At 42.3% G+C, this 25972-nt stretch overlaps 1 protein-coding gene across 1 annotated transcript in view; it reads right to left on the bottom strand.

The window, feature by feature from the left end:
• The window catches only part of PLEKHH2 (pleckstrin homology, MyTH4 and FERM domain containing H2), a 176536-nt gene that overhangs the window by 130397 nt on the left and 20167 nt on the right, over window positions 1–25972 (bottom strand). The window contains exons 2-6 of the mRNA XM_060247539.1: window positions 16895–16957; window positions 6858–7007; window positions 5864–5947; window positions 3965–4046; window positions 2926–3108 (exon numbers count right to left, since the gene is read on the bottom strand). Of these exons, the coding sequence (XP_060103522.1) occupies window positions 2926–3108; window positions 3965–4046; window positions 5864–5947; window positions 6858–7007; window positions 16895–16957 (562 nt within the window). The remainder of the gene's footprint in view (window positions 1–2925; window positions 3109–3964; window positions 4047–5863; window positions 5948–6857; window positions 7008–16894; window positions 16958–25972) is intronic.

Below are 25972 nucleotides of genomic sequence, written 5' to 3'. Positions count from 1 at the left end.
GGCTGTTGCTGCAAGTGCACTACTGCCTGTGTCAGCTGCTGTACCTGGGCTTGGAGGGCAGCCAGTAGTCCTGCGGTTCCACTTGCTTCAGCATCCATCCTTGTTGGAAAATGATATAAAATTGGAAGGAATTAGACGAGAACAAACAGAATTGGAAAGGGTCCTGCTTGGTGATAATGAAAAATTGATATCAAAAGTATATAAGTTATTATTGAAATGGTCTACAGAAGAAGAAGTAGTAAAATCTCAAATGGTCAAATGGGCAATCAATGTGAATAGAGAAATACAAATGGATGCATGGGAATACCTTTGGAAGAACTCAATGAAGATATCAACTTGTCAGAGCATAAAAGAAAATTGTTTTAAGATGATGTACAGGTGGTATATGACCCCGAAAAAATTGGCTAAGATGAGCAAGAAAATGTCGGATAGATGTTGGAAGTGTAAAAAACATGAAGGTTCTTTCTTCCATATGTGATGGACATGTGAAAAAGCGAAAGAGTATTGGAAGATGATACAACAAGAAATCTCCAAAATATTGGGTTACGACTTTAAGAAAATTGCAGAGACATTTTTGCTCGGATTACAATTAGAAAAATATCCAAAGGAAGATAGGACTCTAATTTGGTACCTGCTATCAGCTGCTAGGACATTGTATGCGCAGCTTTGGAAGCAAGAAAAAATACCGGATAAATGGGATTGGACTATGAAAGTTCTATCGTGGAGTGAAATGGATAAATTAACTAGAACATTAAGAGACTATGATTTGGAGATATTTAAAAAAGAGTGGAGGAAGTTTAAAGAATACATAGAGAAAGAGTCGAATGTAAGAAGACATTGGACAATTTTTTAGTAATAATGGGGGGGGGGAACGAAGAAGCAAGAAGGGGGGGAAAATATTTATATAACGAATTTTGATTAGTCAGATGTATCTTTAGTATTGAATTAGAATCTATAACCTCGGGGAAGTCTATATTGGAGGGAGGGGGGATTGAAAAGTCATATGGGTTAGTATTGAAGCAACAAAGGGAAATTAAGTTCTGTAACCATATGCTATCAATAAATTGGTTAAAACATCCTGTAGAATGGGTGTTTGTGTGGGTGGAAGCAATCTGTCATGAGCTGGGGCCAGGCCAGGCGAAGTCCAGGGGCAGTCCAAGGTCTGTAACCGGTGAGCAAGAGTGTCCAAGGTGCCAAAGCCAAATCGTCGTCCAGGTATCATAGGTCAGAGGTTCAGAAGCCGTAGTCAGGTGGTCCAGAAGTCAAGCCAAGGTCAGGAGGTCCAAAGTCAAAAGCCGAAGTGGATGCTAGGACGTCAGGTAGATGACTAGTTGCTTCCACAAAGCCTTCTCTCAAAGCCTACAGCTATATAGCCCTCTGCTGTCTGTTGCCCATTTGGGCTAATTGCTGACTCAGAGGGCAGCCAGGATCCTGCTGGGACTCAAGCACCCTCACTCCTAGAAGGGCCAGAATCCTTTCAAAACTCAGGGCTCAGGGAGCGTCTTGCTTGTGAGCGTGCCACCCTCCTCCGATCCCTGAGGTCCTGACGAAGGCGGTCACGCACACGAGCCACCCGAGAGGGCGAGGCAGGGGGGCTTGGATCTTCTCCAGCAGGAGGCAGGGGCACTGGTGCAGGTGGCAGGGGCACAGTTTCTTCTGCAGGCTCGGCTTCTTCTGCAGGGCCCCCAGCACCCATGACACTGAACATGACAGGTAAAGACAGCAACAATGTACTGCAAACAAAAGGAATGCTGAGCTTCAGCATCTGTGTGACTGTCCTCATGCCTCCCCACAGACCCCATAATTATTCTTCTGACTGGCATGACTTAACCAGGTCTGGCTGCTTGCTCCTGTTCAGCAGCAGCCCCACCCCCACATGACAGCTAGTGTGACTTAGAAGTTGCCAACTCCAGGATGGCAAATTCCTGGAGATCTGACGGATGGAGCCTGGAGACGGTGGGTTTGAGGAGGGGTGGTACCACAGACAGATACAATGCTATAGACTCCATCCTCCAAATCAGCCATTTCCTCCTGGGGAACCACTGTTGCAAATCTCCAGGTGATAGCTGAAGATCATTCAGAATTACAACTGCACTTCAGATGGCAGGATTCACCTCCCCTTAAAGTGTGGGGTGGGGGAGTGAATGCCTTCACTTGGGTGGGTGGGCACTCACCCAGAGCCTCTTTCTAGAATCTGTTGTATTTTTCTGCACGACAGGCATTATTCCTAGTAATTTTATAAAACAATACCATGGCAGGTAACAGAAGGTATCATGGTAGAGTTCAGACCTCATTAGCATCAAACAGTTGCACTGCAGCAAGCAGGCCAGCATGGCTGCACATCACAAAAAAAATCCCCCAAAGAACACAGGTGGAGACTAATGAGTGTTTTCTCAGCATCAGGGTCGGTCCAGACTGTCTGGTGCCCTAGGCTGGGGTAACTTCTGGTAGCCACCCCCTACAGCACAGGGAAGCTGGCCCGGGTCTCATGCTCCACACACACAGTTCCACCTCCTCCTTGCGAGTCATGCTGTGCCTCTCAACACACTCCACACACATACACATGGCCCTGCCTCCTTGCGAGTCATGCCATGCCTCTCAACACGCTGCACACACATGGCCCCGTCGTCTCCTCACAAGTCGCACCGCACCTTTCATGCTCCACAAAATACTTTAGAATAATTACATTTTTAAAAAAGGCTTTGAGAGCTGTGTCTTTCCTGTGCTTGTTCACTTCAGACTTGAATTTTTACCCCTGTGCAAATACACCTGGATGTCAAAGTTAAAAGCAGAACAAAAGTCCTTACAACTAAATTAACTGCGAGAATACCAGCAAGTAAAAGTGAAAGCTGCAGTAAGAATTTCTTCCACATAATTCTGTTTAGGATTGAATTGCGCAGGGCGTTAAAATTTTTCTCAAAATACCTAGTGTGCCTGTGCTTGCACTAAATTCAGCTTGCTTTAAGGAAGAACTGTTTGTATCTTCAGCCTTAGTGACTTGTTGAGGACTTCTTGCTCTGTTTAAGAAGCATCCAAAGGTCAGGCTGCTTAGTCTTTGGCCCTCCCCAGGCTTTTGTGTTGAGGGAACAGATTTCTTTCCCTGAAGATCTGTGTAGATACAATTCAGAAAAAGAGGCTTAATATTTTCTGGTATTGCATACCAAACAGATTGCTTATCTTTAGCATTCTTATAACAAGTCCTTTGATATTATGCACTAAAGGTATTTGAAACCCTTCCTATGATTCAGTCAAAAATCTAGTGTTTCTGTTTGTTTACAAAACAATAATCTTATAGGACAAGTGAACCCATAGAAGAAAGCGAACTTAGTTTGACTCCAGTGGCACATTTAAGACCAACAAAGTTTAATTCTGGGTATAAGAATTAAACTTTGTTGGTCTTAAAGGTGCCACTGGAAGCAAACTTTGTTCTGTTGCTTCATATCAACATGGCTATCCACCAGAAACTATATCAGAAAGAATACATAAGATTTATTTATATGCAACACAGACAGCAGAATGCACAAAAAGACAAGATCATTCTGTAAGTTTTTCTTTTAATACAGCAGTTTATTTATCAATAAAACCATACACACACACACACTTGTAATCCCAGTATGCAAGATGCACTGCACATAACAAGGAACACCAGTCGCCTAAAGCAAAACATAAAATCCAGTGTTTGCTTCTCATGCCTTTATAGTATTCTGTAACTTGAGTTATGTAGAGTTCAACTGAGAAAGCAAACCCAAGCAGTTCTACTTAATACTCTACTCAAGTCCATTCAGTGAGTCTTACTCCCAGAGAAGTGTTGCACTTGTTATTAATTTTACCAATACAAAGACACTCTTAACTTAAAACATTATGCAAGACTACTTACATATATGAAATTGAGATTCTCTTCTAAAGAAATAGCAACACAGAATAAAAGTATTCAATCTGTTTTCAGAGTACCTGCACTGCTTACCTTGTAATTTAGTCTGCAGCACCCTTATCTCTTCAGTTTGATTCTGATTGATCATGTGAAGGTTGTGATTTTCCACTTCTAGCTGAAAGCATATTCATAAGCCCCCACTGAGTAAAACATTTAAAATGTAGTATCTATAATAATGTTGCAATTTTATTTCACTGCATACATGATATAAGAATGAGACAGTATTTCAAACTAAACATGTTGTTGACCTTTGTTATGACTGAGAGCATAACTGGCTCTTAGAACACCAAATGCTGAACTCAAAAAACTTCAGTGCCATTTCATCTTAATTTTTATGGATTTTGGCTCTAAAGAAAACCAAAACCTCTTAAAAAGTATTCTTTGTCAGGTCCTGCGAAGGAAAGTAGGAAGCAGCTGAAGGTTATTGAGAGTGAACATACATGAGGAAGACGCAGGAAATGTTTTCTCCTCCATCTCTGGGTTCCAAGATGGCAGTAACAGCTGATATTACCATCCTGAGGTAAGTCCTTTTTGAAATCCAACACTGACATCCATATTACTTGCTGGATTCACACCTTCAAATCAAACTCCACTGCAAGATCAGTCATCTTCTTGATCATGAATGGGAGAAGCTGATTCCAGTATGTTTCAGAACTCACAAAAACACAGTATTTGGCAAACTCAGCTATGAGTTTCAGCAAAATCATGTAACCTGATAGCTAGCTAGACAGGATTGGTCTGGGAAACCAGGCAGCTACTCCCAAGGATATTCTAATAACCTGTTCTGGCCTGGAGACAAATGAAGGTGAGATGATAATCTTATCTATTTAAACAACTTCCTCAAGTAGCTATTGATCACACCCTTTTTGATTTCAATATAATTGGGAATATATTTTCGAAGAGTAAGTTCCCTATCAGAGTATATACTGACCTTGATAGACCAAAGTGATGACTTGGTATAAAGCAAAATGTATCTTGAAAAATTAACAAATGCATAACCAAAGAAAGGATTAAGAGAACTGCAATGTAATATTGCTTTCTGAATCTTCAAGATACATATGTCACCACTATCTTTATTTTACAAATACTTCTTCTTTTGTCTAGTTCTACGCCATTTATAGTGCCACCCTAAGATGAGTAACACCCTTCTAAGCCCTGACTTCAATGGACTTAGGACACAACTCAGCTTAGGATGCCAATGTTCTTCATCTCACTTTCCTGGATAACACGGAACAAAGAATATGTCTAATCATCACATATAGGTTGTACAACACTGTAAATAGCCACATACCTGGCTACCTGTGGTAAATAACAATCACCTCCAGGTAATCAGACAAAGAAGCTTCAGTTAACAGGGAGTCAGTTCTTTTTATCTAGGTATGCCTCAAATGTCTATATACAGTAAACAACTATAGGGGTTTTTTGGGGGAGGGGAGGCTTATAGATGTAGCCTACAAAGCACCACCCATGGGGATAAGCTGCTCACATGATAAGCCTGTGGAATCTTGTACAAGTGAAATACTAGAGGAGAGAAAACGGCCACTAGGGTCTCTCCCCACTTTGGGAAGCAGATTCCCTGTCATTAAAGAGAACTTTACATACTTTTTAACCTTACATACAGAGGAAATAAAATGCCAACTAAGTCTAGAACAGCCTCAAGGCACCAGTCAAGGGCCTTTCTTACTAACTTTTAATATTTTTACCTGTGACTATATGGAAACATTGCTGTGTGCTAAGGGTGCATGGTTTTGAGTTGACAACTTATTTAGCAGAGAATTATCCATTATGCTGAAGAAAACTATACTCAAGTACATCTGCTGGGCTACCAAAGCTACCCAAGTATTTAATTTACTGAATATTTGCACTTCAGATGTTTTAACAATTTCAATTTGCATTAATTTTCTACACATTGTACTCATAGCAGAGATTCACCTCATGGAGCTTGACAGTCACCCATTCTTTTATCTTAGCTGCTTTTTCTTCTATAATTTTGGCCTCTTGTATTCTTATTTGCTTCTGAAACAAGAAAATAATAACCTTTTGACACTCACATCCCAGTTAGAAAAAGAAATATAGAAGAAGGGAAACATCATGAGGCTCACACTGAACACACTAATGGCTTTCAGTCACTCCTGATGATACAATGTCTCGTGAAAAGCATTTGTGTGGGAAGGCCAGAAAGGGGGAAAAGAACCCAACAGAAAGTCATGGCTGCTTTGCAGTATCATCAATACCATGTTTGGGTTTAAATGCAGGTAACAAAGATACACAAGGTAATGTTGAGAGCCGTGTATGATCTTAAGAGCAAGTTTTCTTATTGCTAGTACATCTGGTAAATTTCTGAGGGAATAAACAACACAATTTAAAAGGAAATGAAAAGTCTTCCTCTTGCAACAATGAAAAAATATCGGGCCTCAAAAAACTAGAAAAGATTTTGTTTCAAAACCCATCACAAGCAAGATAGTCCATCTATGATTACCTTGTGATGAAGTATCTTTTTGACTTTTCGCTGTCATATTAAGTGAGACACACGTCTTCTTAAAATGTGAGACCTAGATAACTTGAAGGGACAGGGGAAAAGTGAGGAAGCATAATTTCCCAGGAGACATTTAAATCTTGGCAAACAAGAACCAGGCAGCTGAAATCAGGGAGCAGAAGTGTACATGGCCCATTCTTCCTCTGGATCTAAAGACCCACCAAAATGAATGTAGAGGTGCAATCTGAATGCTTGGCCCCTACAAGGTATCACCCCATTAATCACACATATAAGCAGCTATCATGTTATTATCTGAAATTGTTTTCAGCAAGGGTATCACAGAAGTAAAAGTCAGATAATATAATCTCTTTCCTTTCCTTGATCACTTATACATCTATTGTACTTACAAATGTAGGTAACAAAATAACTAGCAAAACTATAATTTCTAACCTGCTCTTCAAGTTGTTGCTCCAAATTCTGAATAATGTCATCTTTCTCCTGCACCCGAGTCTCCAGGTCTTGGCACCTCTTATACAACCTCATCTCTGATTCACTGGTTTGGATATTAGCAGCTTTCAACTTCTCCTCCATAATCTGCACCTAGAGGTAAAACAGATTTTATATACCAGTTATATTTTAAAACGTGCAAACAACGACAGCAGACATTTCAAAAATAATTAATTTGAAATCATGTTCTCAGCTAGGATTTAACCTTTAAAACAAGGTGTGAGGGACCCAGTCAGAGTCTGCTTGGAAGGGTGACCACAATGAATTTCTCCCCAGCCATCTTCCCTCAGTGCCTTAGGCACAAACTCAAAAATCCTGTCAGACCTCAAAAATAACAGGCACTCAAAAACCACAAACAGATTTATTAGATAACAAAAGGCAAGTAAGAGGGATAAAATAATAATGATTATCTGATCAATATAAAAAGGCACATCACTTGGCAGCAGATGGATGGCAAAATCAATTATTAAACAGAGAATTTTATCAGGCTGAAGTAAATATATATAAATATATCACTGGCAGAAGATATTTAAACTGGCAAACAGGCAAGCTACAGAATTCTATCAAATTCTATGGCAGGCAAGATATGCCTTCTGGGCACTCAGAATGCTACTCAGATCAGCTGATTAGCCCTAGGCTCTGGCTATTCAAAATAATAAAAAACAACAAACTTACAATCACTCTTCACACACACATAGAGAACTCCTGACTGGTGCCAGTTTATTCTCCTTCACAGACACTCCACTAGCTAACTTCCAGGATTCACACCACTGCGGTCTAATTCCAGCCCCTCAGTACTGTTGCATCTCAGCCTCAAGCTAGTTTTCTGGTCTGAGTCTTGGGTAACCCTGCTGACCACCAGAATTCAGTCCTCCCTTCTGTGTGTTTGTGTGATCTTGGTTTGTAGATGGAGATTGCCTGAATGCGCTGGAAATCTCCCTTGGAGAGTTTCCTTCACAGAAGGGCTTGGTTTTGCCCCCTTCTGGCTTCAAACTCTCTCTCAGACTGAAGCTAAGCCCAGCTCTGTCTCCACAAGGAGCTCATCCACTGGCTGTTCTCAGCTCCTTGTCCAGTTGTCCCCACAACTGACCAGCCTAAGCCCAAAGTCTTCACTTCAGACTCTCTCTGAAGACTTCCAGATCAGAACTAACTCCTGAGGTGTTTTTTTCTGCTAAATAAGCCTCATTTAGTTACTTTTTCATTACTAGGGCATTTCAGCCAATAGCTGCAAGCCTGTTCCTCTGCTACTCAGGCTAAATTCCTGAGTCCGTCACACAAGGATTCAAACCTGATGAGATATACAGTCTAACAAATACCAAATTGACCCAAACACAAATTCCTGCATGTCTCAGTTTCAACAACCAGTGACAATCCTGGCATGGCATGCTTACTTATATTCTGCCATCTGCTGTTTATTTACATGCCCATAAGGAAAAGTAGCAATTGCTGCTGGGGAAACAACAGAACAACAGAACTTGTGTAACCCTGCCAATATTAAACAAAATGAAACAAGTATTCCTTATGCTCTAGTGTACTGGAAGGGAATATGTGCTCTATTTATATAGCATGATTTGGCCACAGTGATCCATGTTCTGATTAAATCCAGGTTAGATTACTATAATATGCTTTATATGGGGCTGCCATTGAAAGCAATCTGGAAGCTTCAGTTGGTCCAAAATGTGGCCACCAGCTTATTGTCAGGGTCTGGATACAGAGATCATATCATCTTGTGTTGAAAGATCTGTACTAGCTACCCATCTGTTTCTGGCACAGTTCTAGGGGCCAGTCCTTGCCTATAGAGCCCTAAATGACTTGAGAACAAGGTACTTGAAGAACAGCTTCCATTTGTACTGTCCAGCTATCCAGTTAAGACAATCTTTTGAAGACATACCCTCTGTGGCCATGTCTTCAGAGCTTTTTCAGTGGAGGCACCTCACTTTTGGAATACTTTCCTCTGTGAGTCTCTCCTAGCAACCACCTTATTTTCTTTTAGGTGCCAAGCTAAAACATTCCTTTTTACCCAAGCTTTTTGTCAAGCATAGGAGTTTCAAAAGAACCAAGCGATAATTAGAAACAAAGTATTGGTTTATTGATAATCCATGGTACTCATAGAAGGACAAGATTGAAAGTGATACAGTTTAATGCATAGTAGCTAGCTTTAAGGGATACATCAAAGGGATACTAGAGATTGCTAGGAATTCTAACATATGCATGTGAAAAGCTACAGTCACAGGTTCAGTTATCTTTTGCAGTTAGCAACATCCTGGGTCCCAGGCTCAGGCCTGGGAATTGTTCCGGTGAGCCACTATCTTCAATGCTGGCATTCCTGCATTTGTTACAAGAGGTGCGAACTAGAGAATGGGTTACATAGCTTTGATATGCACCAGCACAACAATAAACAATACAGCTTTCTACTAGGAATAAGTTGCATGCTTGACACTTTTAACCAATGATTCTTTATCTTTTAAATGTTTTAGGGTCTGCTTTTGGTCTGAGGGTCATTTTATTTACATCATTTTATGAGGTTTTGTATGTATTGGGCTGCTGTTATGCCCTAACTTATGTTAATGGTAATGGTCTGTTTTCCAATGGTTGTGTTTTAATTAAAAGTCTCCTGAAGTCACATGCTGGGAAACTTCTTTTTATGCACCTTCTTGCTTTTCATTCTTTTGTGTAAAAGAATAATTTGAAATAAAAATGAAACGAAATCCACTTTAATAGGCCTATCATAAGCTTCAACAAAGTATTATATTTTGAATTAAAATTCAATAAATAAGTTATGATAGTGCTTCAAAAATCAAATAGTCAATGAAAGACTGTTTGGTATTTTGACTATGTAACATTTGAAGTGAATTACAGAGTTGTAAACAATGGATGTATATCCAGAGGAGTTAGCCATGTTCATCTGTTGGTGCAAAATAGAAAAGAATCCAATGGCACTTTTAAGACCAACTAATTCTACTGCAGCATAAATTTTTAAGAAACACATCTCTCTTCGTCAGATGCATGGAGGAACTCAGAGAAGTTTGCAACAACAAATGGGAATCTAATATATCAGTGCATTTAATTCTCAACACAACCAAATCTGCAGATACTTAAATCTAGAGACTGAAGCTAGGAACATCTTTCTACAAGCCTGAGAAAAGCCCAAGATTTGCAGAAAAATCTGAGGTCTAAATTTTTAAAAATATACCAGGGGGGTTAATAGAACTACCAAGCTCCCAGGCAGGGTGGGGGTTCTCCTGCTTTATTCAATCCCTAACAAATCCCTGCAATTCAAAAATAAATCAAGATTTCTTCTTTAGCAATCTCAGCCAGTTTAGTTTTATTCTGGTGTATAATAAAAGGATGTCAGTGCTTCTATGAATTTCCCCTGGAAAATTCTAGTTCCTACCCAGAATTTTTAATATACTGGTATTTTTTCCGTGGGCCTCATAGACTATAAACTATAATTTCCAAATCCATGCTTCTATGCCAAGTACCTTTACCTGGTTCTAGACCCGTGCTAATAACAACCTAGATGCTGCAAAGAAGTTTCCAATTATATATTTCATTTTATCCAGAGAAGAGCAAGGAGAAATAAGGAGGCCTTCTTGAAGGAACAATGCAAAGCAATAGAGGAAAATAATAGAATGAGAAGGACAAGAGATCTCTTCAAGAAAATTGGAGAAATCAAGGGAACGTTTCGTGCAAAGATGGCCATGATAAAGGACAAAAATGGTAGGGACCTAACAGAAGCAGACGAGATTAGGAAGAGGTGGCAAGAATACACAGAGAAATTATACAAGAAGGATCTCAATGTCCTTGACAACCATGATGGTGAAATCGCTGATCTTGAGCCAGACACTGTGGAGTGTGAAGACAAATGGACCTTAGAAAGCATTACTAACAATAAAGTGAGCAGAGATGACAGTATCCCAGTTGAGCTATTCCAAGTCCTAAAAGATGATGCTGTTAAAGCGATGCACACATTATGTCAGCAAATATGGAACACACAACAGTGGCCACATGATTGGAAAAGGTCAGTTTATATTCCAGTCCCAAAGGGTAATACCAAGAAATGTTCAGACTGTCACACCATTGCACTCATTCCACATCCAGCAAGGTCATGTTAAAGATCCTAAAAGCTAGGCTCCAGCAGTATGTAGATCGGGAACTACCAGAAGTTCAAGCTGAGGTAGAGGAAAAGGAAAGGAAAGGTCCCCTGTGCAAGCACCAGTTGTTTCCAACTCTGGGATGACGTTGCTTTCACAACGTTTTCATGGCAGACTTTTTACGGGGTGGTTTGCCATTGCCTTCCCCAGTCTTTTACACTTTTCCCCCAGCAAACTGGGTACTCATTTTACTGATCTTGGAAGGAGGGAAGGCTGAGTCAACCTTGGGCCGGCTACCAGAATCCAGCTTCCGCCGGAATTGAACTCAGGTGGTAAGCAGAGAGTTCAAACCATAGTACTGCAATACTGCTGCTTTACCACTCTGCACCACGGGGCCGCTAGAGAACAAATTGCCAACATTCGCTGGATTATGGAGAAAGCACGGGAGTACCAGAAAGACATCTATTTCTGCTTCACTGACTACGCTAAAGCCTTTGATTGTGCGGATCACAACAAACTGTGGCAAGTTCTTAAAGAGATGGGAGTACCAGATCATCTTACATGTCTCTTGAGAAACCTGTATAAGGGGCAAGAAGCAACTGTCAGAACAGGATATGGAACAACTGATTGGTTTAGGATAGGAAAAGGAGTTCGACAAGGATGTATATTGTCACCCTGCTTATTTAATTCATATGCAGAGTACATCATGCGGAATGCCGGCCTGGATGAAGCACAAGCCAGAATTAAGACTGCCGGGAAAAACATCAACAACTTCAGATATGCAGATGACACCACTCTAATGGCAGAAAGTGAAGAGGACCTAAAGAACCTCTTGTTGAGGGTGAAAGAGGAGAGCACAAAAGTAGGCTTGAAACTCAACATCAAAAAACATCACTGCATCCGGCCCCATCACTCCTTGGCAAATAGAAGGGGAAGACGCTTTCTGGGATCCAAGATCACTGCAGATGGTGACTGTAGCCATGAAATTAAAATACATTTGCTCCTTGGGAGGACAACTATGACACACCTAGGCAGTATAATAAAAAATAGAATCACCCTGTCAACAAAAGGGTGACAGCCGCCCTGAGCCGCCCCGGCGGGGAGGGCGGGATAGAAATAAAAAGTTATTATTATTATTATTATTAAAGTCCATATAGTCAAAGCAATGGTATTCCCAGTAATAATGTATGGCTTTGAGAGTTGGACCATAAGGAAGGCCAAGCGCAGAAGAATAGATGCTTTCAAGCTGTGGTGCTGGAGAAGGATCTTGAGAGTCCCTTGGACTGCAAGATCAAATCAGTCAGTCCTAAGGGAAATCAACCCTGACTGTTCCCTGGAAGGTCAGATGCTGAAGCTGAAGCTCAAATACTTTGGCCACCAAATGAGAAGGGAACACTCCCTGGAGAAGATCCTGATGCTGGGAAAGACAGAAGGCAAAAGAAGAAGGGGATAGCAAAAGATGAGATGGCTGGACAGCGTTACTGATGTAACTAACACAAATCTGAGCAGACTTTGGAGGATGTTGGAAGACAGGAGGGTTTGGCGTGACTTGGTCCATGGGGTCGCAAAGAGTCGTAATCGATTGTGCGACTGAATAACAAAACCTTGTGGAATAAGCTATCTTAGGGTCATGAGGTAAATCTTGTTTGTAGGATTTCATTCACAGTCCTAAATATTCTTAACCAATATTTTTAAACATCTGGACAGTGCCACCGGATGTGTATAAAGGATCTGGATTGTTTCTCACACCTCCAGCACTTACCAAGTCCATAGGTGCAATTTTAACTATCCTATCCAGAGTAAGATACAGTCCATATGCAGTTTTAAATATATTCTTCCTTAAACTCACATTTGCTGATTTTTAAAATTCATTTATGTAAACTAGTCCACATTTTTACTTTTATGTTCACCAAAATGTTGTCTTCCCATTTGTTTTCATAAATACTATTTTGGCTTTTTCACATTTGCCCTCAATTAAGGAATAGTTGGTTCTAATAATATCTGCTTGGCCAGCTGATTTAGGTTCAGATTTGCTGAGTGGCTGAAAAACATCCAACTGAGACTGCTTATTTTATTTAAAAGCTCGTAATTTCAAGATATTGAAGGAACAGTAGGACAGACTCACCACTTTTTTTGTTATCCTGAGAACATAACATATTCTTAAATGAAACCAGCTATTTAACTTAAGCCCAATCTGATCCATACCTCAAAATTATTGACAGGCTTCTGCAAACTACCTTTTAAACCTAGCTATGTAGGAGATTGAGAAAGAATCGCACTGCTACAGCACCAACCCCAAATCAGACTTTTCCCTGCAGCCACTGTGGCCGGATCTGCCTGTCCCGCATTGGTCTTGTCAGCCACCAGCGAGCCTGCAGCAGACGTGGACTACTGCACCCTTCTTAAATCTTCGTTCGCAAAGTCAAGCCGAGAGAGAGAGAGATGTCAGTATGTACCATAACACATATCTTGAGCATTCCGTAAATTATGTGTTGTGTAAGTATTTTCTTTTGTCTGACCTGAATCCACTGCCTATGCATATTTAAATTTCTTTCTATATAAAAAATCAACAATGTCCCAAAAGCCATTTAACTGGACTATTCAATTCAATGCCCATTTTAGAAATAGTACCATTAATTTTCACTATAAGTAAAGGCAGTGTTGAAATCTAAACAGCAACTTTGAACTTATGCCACTCTGATTTTTGTTCTTTTGCAAAAAAAAAAAAAAAAGGATTTTAACTGTGTAAGCTGTTTTTTTGGAATGACATGGAACTGTCTGCAGTCCCCACCTTTCATCATGTCTGTTTGCACTCATTATTGTCACAAACCATCTGTAGTGACACACAATGGCTTATCACCAGGTGGGACAGAATCCAGATTTTCATCCTATTGAAAGCAATGTAGTGTGGGCAGATGACAATAGGTTTGGACACTGTTATTTTCCATCAAATACACCCAGGGCCAGCCCTAGGGCGCATGGTGCCCCAGGCAGCCTCACCACCCCCGCCCCCCTCCATGGCACCACGCTGCTCCCCTCCCCTCCTAATTTCAATACCTGAGAAGGGGCAGTGGAGCACCGCACTCCCCAGCCTCTTTAAAGGCCGCCCCCCCACCAATCAGCTGATTGGCGGGTAAAATACGGCGGAGGCTTGCGGCTCCTATGCTGGGCCCTCCGGTGCGATCAAGATCAGTGCAGGGTCAAGGGGACAGCTGCGGCAGGAAGGACAAGCGAGCCGCTGAAAGAGCAGCCTCCACCTCTGCCTCCTTACTTCCCCCGCGATCCAGCAAGGAAAGGGGGGAGGCAGCGGCTGCTCTTTCAGCGGCTCGCTCGTCCTTCCCGCTGCTGCTGCCCCAACCCCACACTGATTTTGATCGCACCAGAGGACTGACATAGGAGCCGCGAGCCTCCAGCATGTTTTATCTGCCAATCAACTGATCGGTGGGGGCAGCCTTTAAAGAGCCCGGGGAGTGCGGCGCTCCACTGCCCCTTCCTGGGCATTGAAATGGTGAGGGAGGGAGGAGGAGGCTGGGGAGGCAAATAAGGATTTGCCTAGGGGGCAGGCGGGGGGGAGGGCTGAATTCTTCATCCCCCTGCAGGTGCCCTAGGCAAATACCTAATTTGCCTAGTGGGCAGGCTGGCCCTGAATACACCTGATTGGATTGGAGCCTCCCAAACTAAGTCAGGGGTATCAAACTCATTTGTTACAAGGACTGGATCTGACATAAATGGGACTTTGTAGTGCCAGGCCATGCATGTCATAAAATGTAATGCCAGGTAGCAGAGATATAAACTTTATAAAGCATAGAGACAAATACAATTACAGATATTACCACTAGGGAAGAAAAGGTATTTTTAAACACTTGTGTACTTCCTGTAAGGGATGCAATATGCATGTGTTTTCCTTCGAGAGCTCTGGCTCAACTGCTATACACTTGATCTTTAATTCATATTGACTTAAAAGTACAGGAGATATATATACACGTTATACTAATTAGTCAATGAACATATTTTCAAATACTAGCCACAGAGTTTGTCTAATTCTATAAGGGAAAGAAAGGCCTTCAAATACTTTCTTCTTCCTTTATGTAAACATAGCTTATATGAACTAAACACGCCCATCTCCAAAATAAAACTCTAGTTAACACTATGAAAGCTTTATAAGCCAGGCGTACCAAGATTGGTAAACTGCAGTACTGCAGTACTGCAGTCCAAGCTCAGCTCATGACCTGAGTTTGATCTCGGTGGAAGCTGGGTTCAGATAGCCAGCTCAGGGTTGACTCAGCCTTCCATCCTTCTGAGGTCAGTAAAATTAGTACCCAGCTTGCTGGGGAAGGCAATGGCAAACCACCCTGCAACAAAAAGTCTGCCAAGAAAATGTCATGATGTGATGTCACCCCATGGGTCGGTAATGACTTGGTGCTTACGTAGGGGACTACCTTTACCTTTTTACCAAGATACATAGATGATGTTCACAGTATTTTTTTAAAAAAATACAGCTTCACCAGCTAAGCAAACCTGGAAGGACTATAGTGGTTGCTAATAAATTAAATCTAAGAATTTAAAACTTCTATCTATATCTAATTTTTATCACAAGATTTTGAAATGCTTCCTAGTTAGGCCCTATATGGCCGAGGACCTGCCTACCTGAGGGACCGTCTTTTCCCATATGAACCCCAGAGAGCACTGAGGTCAACAGGGAAGAACCTGCTGACCATCCCTGGGCCGAAAGAGGTAAAACTGCAGAGTACCCGCACGCGGGCCTTCGCTGTTGTGGCTCCACACCTACGGAACCAGCTCCCGGAAGAAATGCGGGCCCTGCGGGACTTTGAACAGTTTCGCAGGGCCTGCAAGACCATCCTTTTCGAGATGGCCTTCACCGATTAAAAGAGAGAGACTGCTTAAGTAATTTTACCATCTGCTGAAATAGCACCAGAATGTTAATTTTATTAATTTATTAATTTTAGAATTTTAATTAAATTGTTAAATCAGTTATTGTTTTTAAACATTATTGTATAACTTAATGCATTGATCTAATGTTGTTAGCCGCCCTGAGCCTGCTTCGGCGGGGAGGGCGGGATATAAATAAAATGATTGATTGATTCATGTTACAATGAGCCTTTTCCACACAGACCTAACTTTCAGGTATAAACATGGTGTAAACAAATACAATGAACACAGTGACTGTTTTACCATATAAATCTTCTGCCAGTCAGGGTTTTCTAACATGCTAATATATGTTAGCACGACACTGCAGGAAAAAAATCACTGCACACCAAGCCATATCTCATAAATGGTTTCTCACATAGTACTGTCTCCTTCCTCTGTTTGCCTCTATTAATGGGTTTCATATAGATGCCATTTGCAGAAGTTGCAGAAAGATATGGAAATTTTAGCCACACCAGGACAAATCAGGCTTCACTGTAGTGTAACATCACTGACTTGCCTTTCAAGAGATCTCATTTTCTTCTTTGCTGAATCAACTGCTATTTATGAAGCCTTCAAAGAATATGCTTACTCATAGAACTAACCATATATGTATATACATATGGCAGCCAGTGTTCCCTCTAAGCTGAATTAGTGTGAGCTTGCTCATGGTTTTTTAGACTTTGGCTCACACATTTTTGTCCTAGCTCAGGAAAAATGGCCACAGAGCAAGCTAAGTTATGCAGTAGCTCACAAATTTAATGCCAGTCGCTCACAACTTTAATACCAGTAGCTCACAAAGTAGAATTTTTGCTCACAAGTCTCCACAGCTTAGAGGGAACATTGATGGCAGCCCACATATTTCACTCTTAATTTCCATTTGAGCATTAAAAGGGGGTTGAAACATTACAGTTTGGTTCAGAAAACTGATATTGAACATAGCACGCATTAGCAACATACCTGCTGGAAAGCTTTTTCTGCTTGACGATCTGCATCAATAACTTGTTTTTCAAGCTGCTGCATCTGTATGGAGAGATATAAGTAAAAATGCAATCTCCCTTGATAGCCATCACTGAAAGTACTTATATAATCATCACCATTCAATAATACTGTGGAACACAGCTTTAGTTGGGAAGGCCACAAGTAAGCTTAAGTAACAGCTTTAAGGGTTAACATGAAGCTACGCCTGATTAAGGAGAAGATAGAAGAGTTGTCAACATTCCAGTCTTATCTATAACAGAAACATAACTTGCATTATGTGTTATTACATTTTTACTGTGTTTCTAATAGAATTAGGGGGTTCTTAGAGCCCACACTAGAGTTATCTGGTCAAGGCACATGCTGCAACATAAATTCTGGCCAATGAACTTATGCCAGCCTGGCAAAATGTATCAGTAGTGTGTAGTTGGCTCTCACAATAATGTTATACTGGATGTTGCAGCCAATTAGTATGTGTATATGCCAACATGCGCCAATGTGTCATCAAGACTATATAAAGTAGGGGGTTATCTGAGCAGGAACACACAGGAACGCAGTTCTGGCTGGCTTGGTGCTAAGGGGTGTAGCCTAAAATGCAAATGAGTTCCTGTTAGGGTTTTTCTACAAAAAGCCCCGTACAAATCAATGGTGATGTCAGGGGATGTGGCCTAATACGCAAATGAGTTCCTGCTGGGCTTTTTCTACCAAAAAAGCCCTGATATAAAGTAATGACCACCCTAAAAGGGAGTAGAACAGCTTGTTATTGCAAGCTTTGGCTTAGCCTTGCTCTCCATTAATTGCAAGAGACTTTTCTTTCTTCCTCCTCACCTGGACTTTGACTGCATGTCTTTTATTGGACAAAGACATTCAGATTTGCAGATCTGTGCAACAATATTTCAACCAAATCACCTCCAACCAAATGAGCTTCACCTCTGACATGAGGCTCATTTATTTGTTTGTTTATTAATCTTATATCCTGCCCTACCCCACATAGGTTCAGGGCAGCTCACAACATACAAGTAACAATATATAAGTCATAATATATAAATAACAGTAAAGCTGATAATATAAAAACAAGTCAGAGTCAAAACAGGATGAAACTAAAACAGACCAATTCCTCCTGTAGCATGTTACAGATGATGGTAATGCATCCTGATTTACAACAGTGCCCTTTAGGTAACAAGCATCTAGCTGGGAGGCACTGAACAGGTACTGTGGGCAGGGGAGGCCGAGATGATTGTGTGCCCACTGCCTCAATCATCTGCTCGTTCCCAAGCAGGGTCAGCCATGCCACTAGGCAAATCAGGTGGTTGCCTAGGGCGCTGGCCCTTTGGGGGCACTGAATTGGGCGCTCCCCACGTAACCTGGTAATGTGAGGCACCTCCGCTAGCCTGCTTCCCTCCCGGGCTTCCAGCGTAGCACTAGGGTTTACTCATCCAGTAAGTGTGTCAGCAGCCCTAAAACCACAACTAGAGCAATGTTTCAGTGGGACTTACTGCAGAACAACGCAATCTTGCCCGGGGATCATACTGTTTGCTCATTGAACAAGGAATGTGCAGTGCTCCACTGCACACAGCAGATCCCTCACCTGTGTAAACATGCCCTGAAGACCTCCCACTCCTAAATTAGCGTGCATAGGACAGAGGCTGCAGCTGCAACACACAAAAGTGGAGAGGAGGGGGACAGCAATGCAGGCGATGGATGTGTCGTCTACACACAGCTGGTGACCCACAGCTGTAGGTCACCAGAGGGCCAGAGCAAGCAAGGTCTCTTCCTTGCCTTCCCTTCTAGGCTTGGGAGGAAGCGGGCAGGGGTGGAGATGGGGGCCTCTCCGTCACCCGGCAAGCACCGCCCCTCACCTCCATTGTCACTACAGCTGGCTGGACCATGGTGGAGCAAGCAGACAACATGCCATTCTACTTCTGGGTCAAGGGCCCAGTGGTCTCTGTGCCAGAGCCGGTGAAGCCCAGCCTTGGGGCAGCAGCAGCCGTGGCAAGAGGGAGCCAGCGGCAGCTGCTCTGGCTGGCTTCGGTGGGCTCCTCCAGGAGCCAAACTCAGAGCAGGTGAAAGAGGATCAAGATTGTGGCGGTGTTTGTAGTTACCTTCGACCTCTGCATGGGTAAGAGATCCAGCAGCATCTCCCTCCCCTCCCCTGGGACAATGGATGCCTCTCTCTCCTCTGCCTTCCAGAGAGCACCCTCCATCCTCTGTCAGGTGACAGAGCTTTCTCCTTTGCAAATAATTTCCTTTGCAGGAGCAAAACCATTTTCTTTTTCTAACGGTTGGTAAGAGTCACAGTTTCCCTCTAGGAAGCTGGGAGCATAAAGTGTTCTCTGACCATGTGCAGAATGTGCTTTCTTCCTCTCCTTTAAAGGCCACAGCCCTCCCGCACCTCAGATCCATGGCAAGAGTTTCCAGGTCAGATGGTGCAACTACTCAGCCTCTACCCAAACAGTCCAGAAACCAACTGGAGGACTGAAGAGCTTTTGTGTTCAAATAAACTCAATAAATCTCTCCCCTCCAAGCACAGAAAGGGGGTAGGGGGAAGGGAAGTCTTGCTTTCTGGGGAGAAATTTCAATCATTTAATTAGTAAAACTCCCCAGCCATGTCCAGCTCTCCTCCCTCACCTCAGATTTGAGTCCCTCTCCATTGGGAACATCTGTCTTCAGTGGCCCTAGAAAGTGTGTACAGGATGGCACCTTAAGGACAGACTTCATTCACACATCACCTTTCAATAGCAACTGGCTCCTAAGCAGGTTTAATCAGAAGTAAGCCTGGAGTCAGTGACATGTTAAAACAAAGTTTTATTGAATGTATGAGCTTTTGAGTGCACACACATGAAAGCTCATACCTTGAATAATTTTTATTATTATTTATATATGATCTCTCTGGCAAGCTGCTCAGCCAATTTGTTTTAATTTAAATTCCAATAAACTCCAGATCCAAACATAATACAATATTATAATCCATGGACCAAAAAATGTCCAGCTGAGAAGTAGTAAACACAATCTGAAGCTGAATGGATTCAATGCCACGATTAAATTGCAGGAGTCAGTATACATCTCTTAAGATTTGCCTAGGCCCAGGAATTTAATACAACTGAAGGTCAATTATATTACATGGAGGCCTGCAGTAAAATCATAGATTATTCCACAGTCATTCTTGGGACTCCTCAACTTTTACCACGCCTTCCTTCCCCACAAGGTGGCGGTAGCGGAGCCTCTGCATCACCTCCGAGACAAAAGGTGGTTTGGGGTCGCTGGAAAGCCGCTGCTTTTCAGGCAGTGAAAGACATTTTAACTTCAATAGCTTGCAGGCACACTTCCGATGAGCAGCTGCCTGTTGTCTTGGCCTGCAACACATTACCATAAGGGGTAGGGGCGGTCTTGGCACACGTGCTTCCAGATGGCCACGAAGTCCCACTAGCTTACTATTGCCGAACTTTGCAAAAGTCGGAGCACAATTATGCGCAGATCAATAAGGAGGGCTTGGCTATAGTAGCAGGGGTTAAAAAATTCCATGATTACTTGTACGGCCGGCCCATCATGATCCACACGGCCCTCAAGTCCCTTCTCGGATTGTTTGCCCCCGACCGCCAAACGCCACAAATGCTCTCCCCGCAGGTCTTATGGTGGTCCATCTTCCTTGCAGGGTACCAGTACAACCTTTAATACTGACCAGGGAAGGCGATGGGCCTTGCGGATGCATTGAGCCGGCTGCCGCTGCCTTCCATGATCCTGCAACAGCATTCACTTCGGCCGAATTTCAGGATTTTTGCAGTCGCAATTTAATAAAGCATATAAGGTTGGCCTCCTTCCATCTCGCCACAATTGGCCAAGCAGAATGGATGACAACCAAGGAATCGCTCCACCGCATCATCCAGGGAGACTGGGAAGCCTGCCTAGCAGAATGCCTTCTCGCCCAGCATTAAACCACTAGTACGGTTACCAGCCAGAGTCCAGCCTAACTTCTCATGGGTAGGAGGCTAAATGCACTACTTGACTACATGCACCTGGACCGGGCCCCAAACCTACAGGAGGTACCAGAGGCGGTCCGGGCACCCCGGGGGTTCGACACTGGGAACTTTGTGTTTGCTAAAAACTTTTTGTGGGGCCCAGCATGGATACCAGCCCAAAACTCCAGGGTACTAGGGGCGGTCATGTATGAAGTCACCTCAGAGGGGGGATTCACTGAGGTGACACGTGGACCAGTTACAATTATGTGAGGCACCAGAGGTCGGCGAGGCGAGCCCAGTTGACCCACTGGACGATACCCCAGGGCCGGAGACAACAGAAGCAGAAGCCCCTGTGGCTGCAGCTCAAACACACCCGAGACTCTAGGGGAACCGGAACATCCGGCCGTACCCAAAGCTCCAGGAGAACCCGAACCACCAACCGAGGCACCAACGCCACTGGCCCCACAGCTCCCGAAGTCACAACTGCACCACTGGCAGCTCCAGCTCTCAGACTGTCAACACATGAGCACCGCAGGCCTGCGTACTTACAGGATTATGTGCAATAGGGCTTGCGAACTTAGGGGGGAGGGATGATATGTATATGGTTTTAATATGTGATTTCTGCCTGGCTCATTGGAGCCATGAGAGCAGAGCTTGGGGACTTGGGAACAATGGGCAGCAGGATTCAAATACCTGCTGCCCTACACCAATCACAGGCCCCCTGCCTGTTTGAATGATCCAATAACGTGCTTGCACAGGAACCAGTAGTTGTATATAGGTTTGGCCTGTGGGCCCCCTCTTCAGTCTTGTTAGTGCAGCCATCTACCATGTTGCCTCTAATAAAGAGTTGTTATCACTGTTGCCTCGTCTCCTCGATGCTTTGAACTCACTATATCAGGGGTGGTCAACAGTAGCTCTCCAGATGTTTTTTGCCTACAACTCCCATCAGCCCCAGCCATTGGCCATACTGGCTGGGGCTGATGGGAGTTGCAGGCAAAAAACATCCGGAGAGCTACCGTTGGCCACCCCTGCACTATATTATACTGCCTTTGTTGTTTTCCCACACTAATACTATCCAGATCAAATGTTCTTTCCATTTGTTAATTTCACTATTCTGCCATTGGATTCTAACTTTATACCACTTTGCATTCTTAACCACTGCCCATCAGCTATATGTAGCGCTGTTCACTGTACCGCATTCCATTGTCTGATGAAGTATTCATGCATACAAATGCTTACATTCTGAATAAAACTTTGTTGGTCTTAAAGGTGCAACTATACTCCTACTTTGTTCTATTGCTTCAGACCAACACAGCTGCCCACTTGAATCTATCTTTTTCAAGGTGTGGTGACCAGAATTGTACACAGTATGACAAATGAGGCCGCACCATTAATTTCTACAGGGGCATAATGATATTAGAGCACCAAGCCACCACTGTGTGTGTTCCTGGTACCAACAGCATTTGTGGGTTTCTTCCCTTCTCTCCATAAAACACGGGCTATTTTGCTGTTTCTTCCATGGACCTCTACAGGACGTGGTAAAAGTAGTCATTTCTCCTTCATCTATGCCTGCTCCTCCCTGTATTCCTCTTAACTAGCTTGTTTAAGTGTTTTTGTGTTCTGACCTTTTATTTCTCTTTTAATAAAAAGCCTTTCTGGTTTGATGAACATATGCCTGGTTTATTTGAAAATTTCCTTAAAGGGGAAAAATCCTGGTATATATTGTTGGAGATCCCAGTTACTCACCTCTCACTCTGTCTCCTTAAGCTAATTCCTCCAGTTAAATAGGAGACTGCCTCCTAGTGGATCACATCAAAGGTCCATCTAGTCTAGCATTCTGTTCACAAAGTGACCAATCAGCTACCTCTAGGAAGCCCAAAAAAGGAAGACTGCAATAGCAGCATCCTGCCTATGCTCCTCAGCACCTGATTTAAGGAGGCATACTACTTCAGGAATTGGAGGAAGCAGATCTCCATCATGATTAGTAGCCATTGATAGTCCAGTCTTCCATGAATTTGTCCACTCCCCTTTTAAAGCCTTCCAAGCTGGTGATAATGACCAGCTATGGCAGTGAGTTCCACAAATTACCTATGCACTGTGTGAATTACCACTTCCTTTTGCCTGTCTTGAATCTCCCACCCTTTAGCTTCAGTGAATGACCCCAAGTTCTAGTATTATGGGAGAGGGCTTTATCCCTATCCACTATTTCCCTGTCATGCTTGATTTTGTAGAGTTCAATCTTGTCTTCCCCTCTTGGACACACAGCTTAACTTGGTGAGGAGTTTGTGTGCGCCAGTGAAGCTGAGAGCAATGCCTTAAGGCAGGGGTGTCAAACATGCAGCCCAGGGGCTGAATCAGGCCCCCGGAGGGCTCCTATTAGGCCCCCTGAGCAACTGGCTGTCATCTGCTTCCTTCTCCCTCTCTCTTGCTTCCTTCTGCATCACAGCTTGTTTTGCCAGGCTTGCTCAATCACACAGGAGCTACAGAGCAAAGCCCGTATTTTCTCCATTGGCTGAGGCTCCTTCATTGAGGAGGGGGGGGGATAGCTTGCTTTGCCAGACTCTCTCAATCGCACAGCAGAGCTACTGATACATGCCTCTCTTCCTTCTATTGGCTGAGGCTCCTCCCCCTTCTGGTCTCCAAGGGAAGGAAGGAAGGAGTCAGAGTTTCTTTTGCCCGGTTCCCTGTATCCCATGGGAGAAATACAAAGAAAGCACCTTTAAGACCAACAAGTGTTAATGTTTTAAGCGTGTTTTAAAGGGTTTTTTAAATCTTTCATTGCGTTTGTCTGTGTCCTTTATAAAGTTTATACTTCTGCTACCTAATCTTAAATAGGTATACACATGGCCTGGCCAAACCCAACCTTACATGGCCCAGTCCCACAAGGTCTCATTTATGTTAGATTCGGCCCTCATAACAAATGAGTTTGACATTCCTGCCTTAAGGGAACTGGAGAGTCAAAACAGAAATCAAATAGATTACATCAATGGAAAAGATAACAGAGCTCTCTCTGCTAAAACGAGACCAGGAGTCGACTCTGTTACAGACCATGGATTGTTAATATAAGAACAAAGCTAAGGAAAAACATCAAAACATTCATAGTACTAAAATATAATCTACACAACATTTCTGAAGAGTTTAAAGACAGTGTAAAGAGCAGATTTCAATTACTAAGTTCTAGTGAACATGAACCAGAAAAACTACGGGTTGAAACCAGAGATATTATCAAGAAAAAATGCACAAATACTATTCCTGTAGCCAAAATAAATGAAAGGCCTCGATGGATGATTGAATAAACTCTTAAAACTGCTAAAGACGGATGAGAAGCAAAAGTAACGGGTGACAGAAACAGAATCAAAAGTCAAAATGCAGCCTGTAAAGAGAATTACTATGATAATCAGTGCAAAGAAAGAGAAAAGACCAATTAAAAAGGAAAAACAAGAGGTATGTTCCACAAGATTCGAGAAATCAGTTACCATATATGGCATGATACATGCCAGATGTTCAAACTGGATTCAGAAAAGGAAGAACTAGACATCACATTGCAAATTTACATTGGTTACTGGAGCATATGAGAGAATTTCAGAAGAAAATCAGCTTGTATTTCATAGATTACTGTAAGCTTTTGACTGTATGGATCATGAAAACCTATGGTTGATTTTAAAAGAAATGGGTGTGCCATAGCATCTAATTATTTTGATGTGCAACCTGTACTCTGGACAAGAGGCTACTGTTAGGACAGAGTATGGAGAAACAGAATGGTTTCCAACTGATGCATTTTATTTTCCTATCTGAAGCTGGCTTAGATTTAGATGAAGGTAGAGTGGAAACTGGTGGAAGGAACATAAAAAATTTGAGATGTGCTGAAAATACTTACAACATGAAACTACTAATGAAAAGCAAGGTAGAAAGTAGCAAAGCAGGATTACAGTTGAATATCAAGAAGACAAAAATAATGACTACTGGGGAATTGCACAATTTTAAGGCTGACAATGAAGACATTAAAATTGTTCAAGATTTCCAATTCCTTGACTCCATGGACTGCACCCACGAAATTAGAGGATTGAGACTGGCAAGAGCAAACATGAAGGACCTATGAAAGATTCTGAAGTGTCATATGTTTCTGGCAACCAAGATCAAGATAATTCATACCACAATATTCCCTTTATGTATGGACAATGAAGAAAGCTGACAGGAAGAAAGTGGATTCCTTTGAAATGCGGTGTTGGAAAAGAGTTTTATTGATACCATGGACCTTCAAAGACAAATAAGTGGGTTTTAGATCAACTCAAATTCTCCCTAGAAATTAAAACCACTAATATGAAGCTATTGTAATTCGGTCACATTATGAGAAAACAAGAGTCCCTGGAAAAGGCAATAAAGCTAGGAAAAGTTGAAGGCAGCAGGAAAAGAGGAAGAAACAGCTTGAGATGGATAGATTCTATAACAATAACAATATAGCATATGTTTGCTTAAACATCCATGTTTGTTAACTGATGTGGTTAAACAAAATATATATATTTTAAAATATATATATTTTAACTTAAACTGTTAGCCCAGCCTACACATGAAAAACTTAAATACTGTCCTCTTTAGTTCACTTGTCATCTTCTTTGTTCATAATCTGGAAAAGAAAAACAAGCTTTCCTGCTTTGTCAGGTCCCGAACGATTTCTCAATTTAGAATGAATGAGTCCAAAAGAAGAGAATATTCTTTTCTACACCTGCAGAAGAAGCTACTGCTGTTAAAAGTGAAATCATTATTTGAATATCTAAATCCAAGTGCTTCAGTGACTTCCACCAGTTCACTGGTTTGACTTTCTTCAAAACATCTTCAGCAAACATATATTTCTTGAATGGTTCCCCCTTAGCTCTGAAGTTTATTAAAGTTGGCATTACAGATGGATGATTGCTGGATACCTATGTCATAAGTAACTCCTCTTCCTCAGCACTTAAGTTTTGACCCTGGTACCGGATATTGACAATATTTGCCAGAAAATATGCTGGAAACAGTGGTTGTCCCATTTGTTTTTTTAATGCCTGTAATTTAATTTTGTCAATGTGTAGCTCTGTTTTTAAGTGCTCACTCAGTTCCTTCCAAATTT

This window comes from Heteronotia binoei, chromosome 1 (genome assembly GCF_032191835.1).
Source record: "Heteronotia binoei isolate CCM8104 ecotype False Entrance Well chromosome 1, APGP_CSIRO_Hbin_v1, whole genome shotgun sequence".
Lineage (NCBI taxonomy): Eukaryota > Metazoa > Chordata > Lepidosauria > Squamata > Gekkonidae > Heteronotia > Heteronotia binoei.
This window is presented reverse-complemented; position numbering and strand designations above follow the sequence as displayed.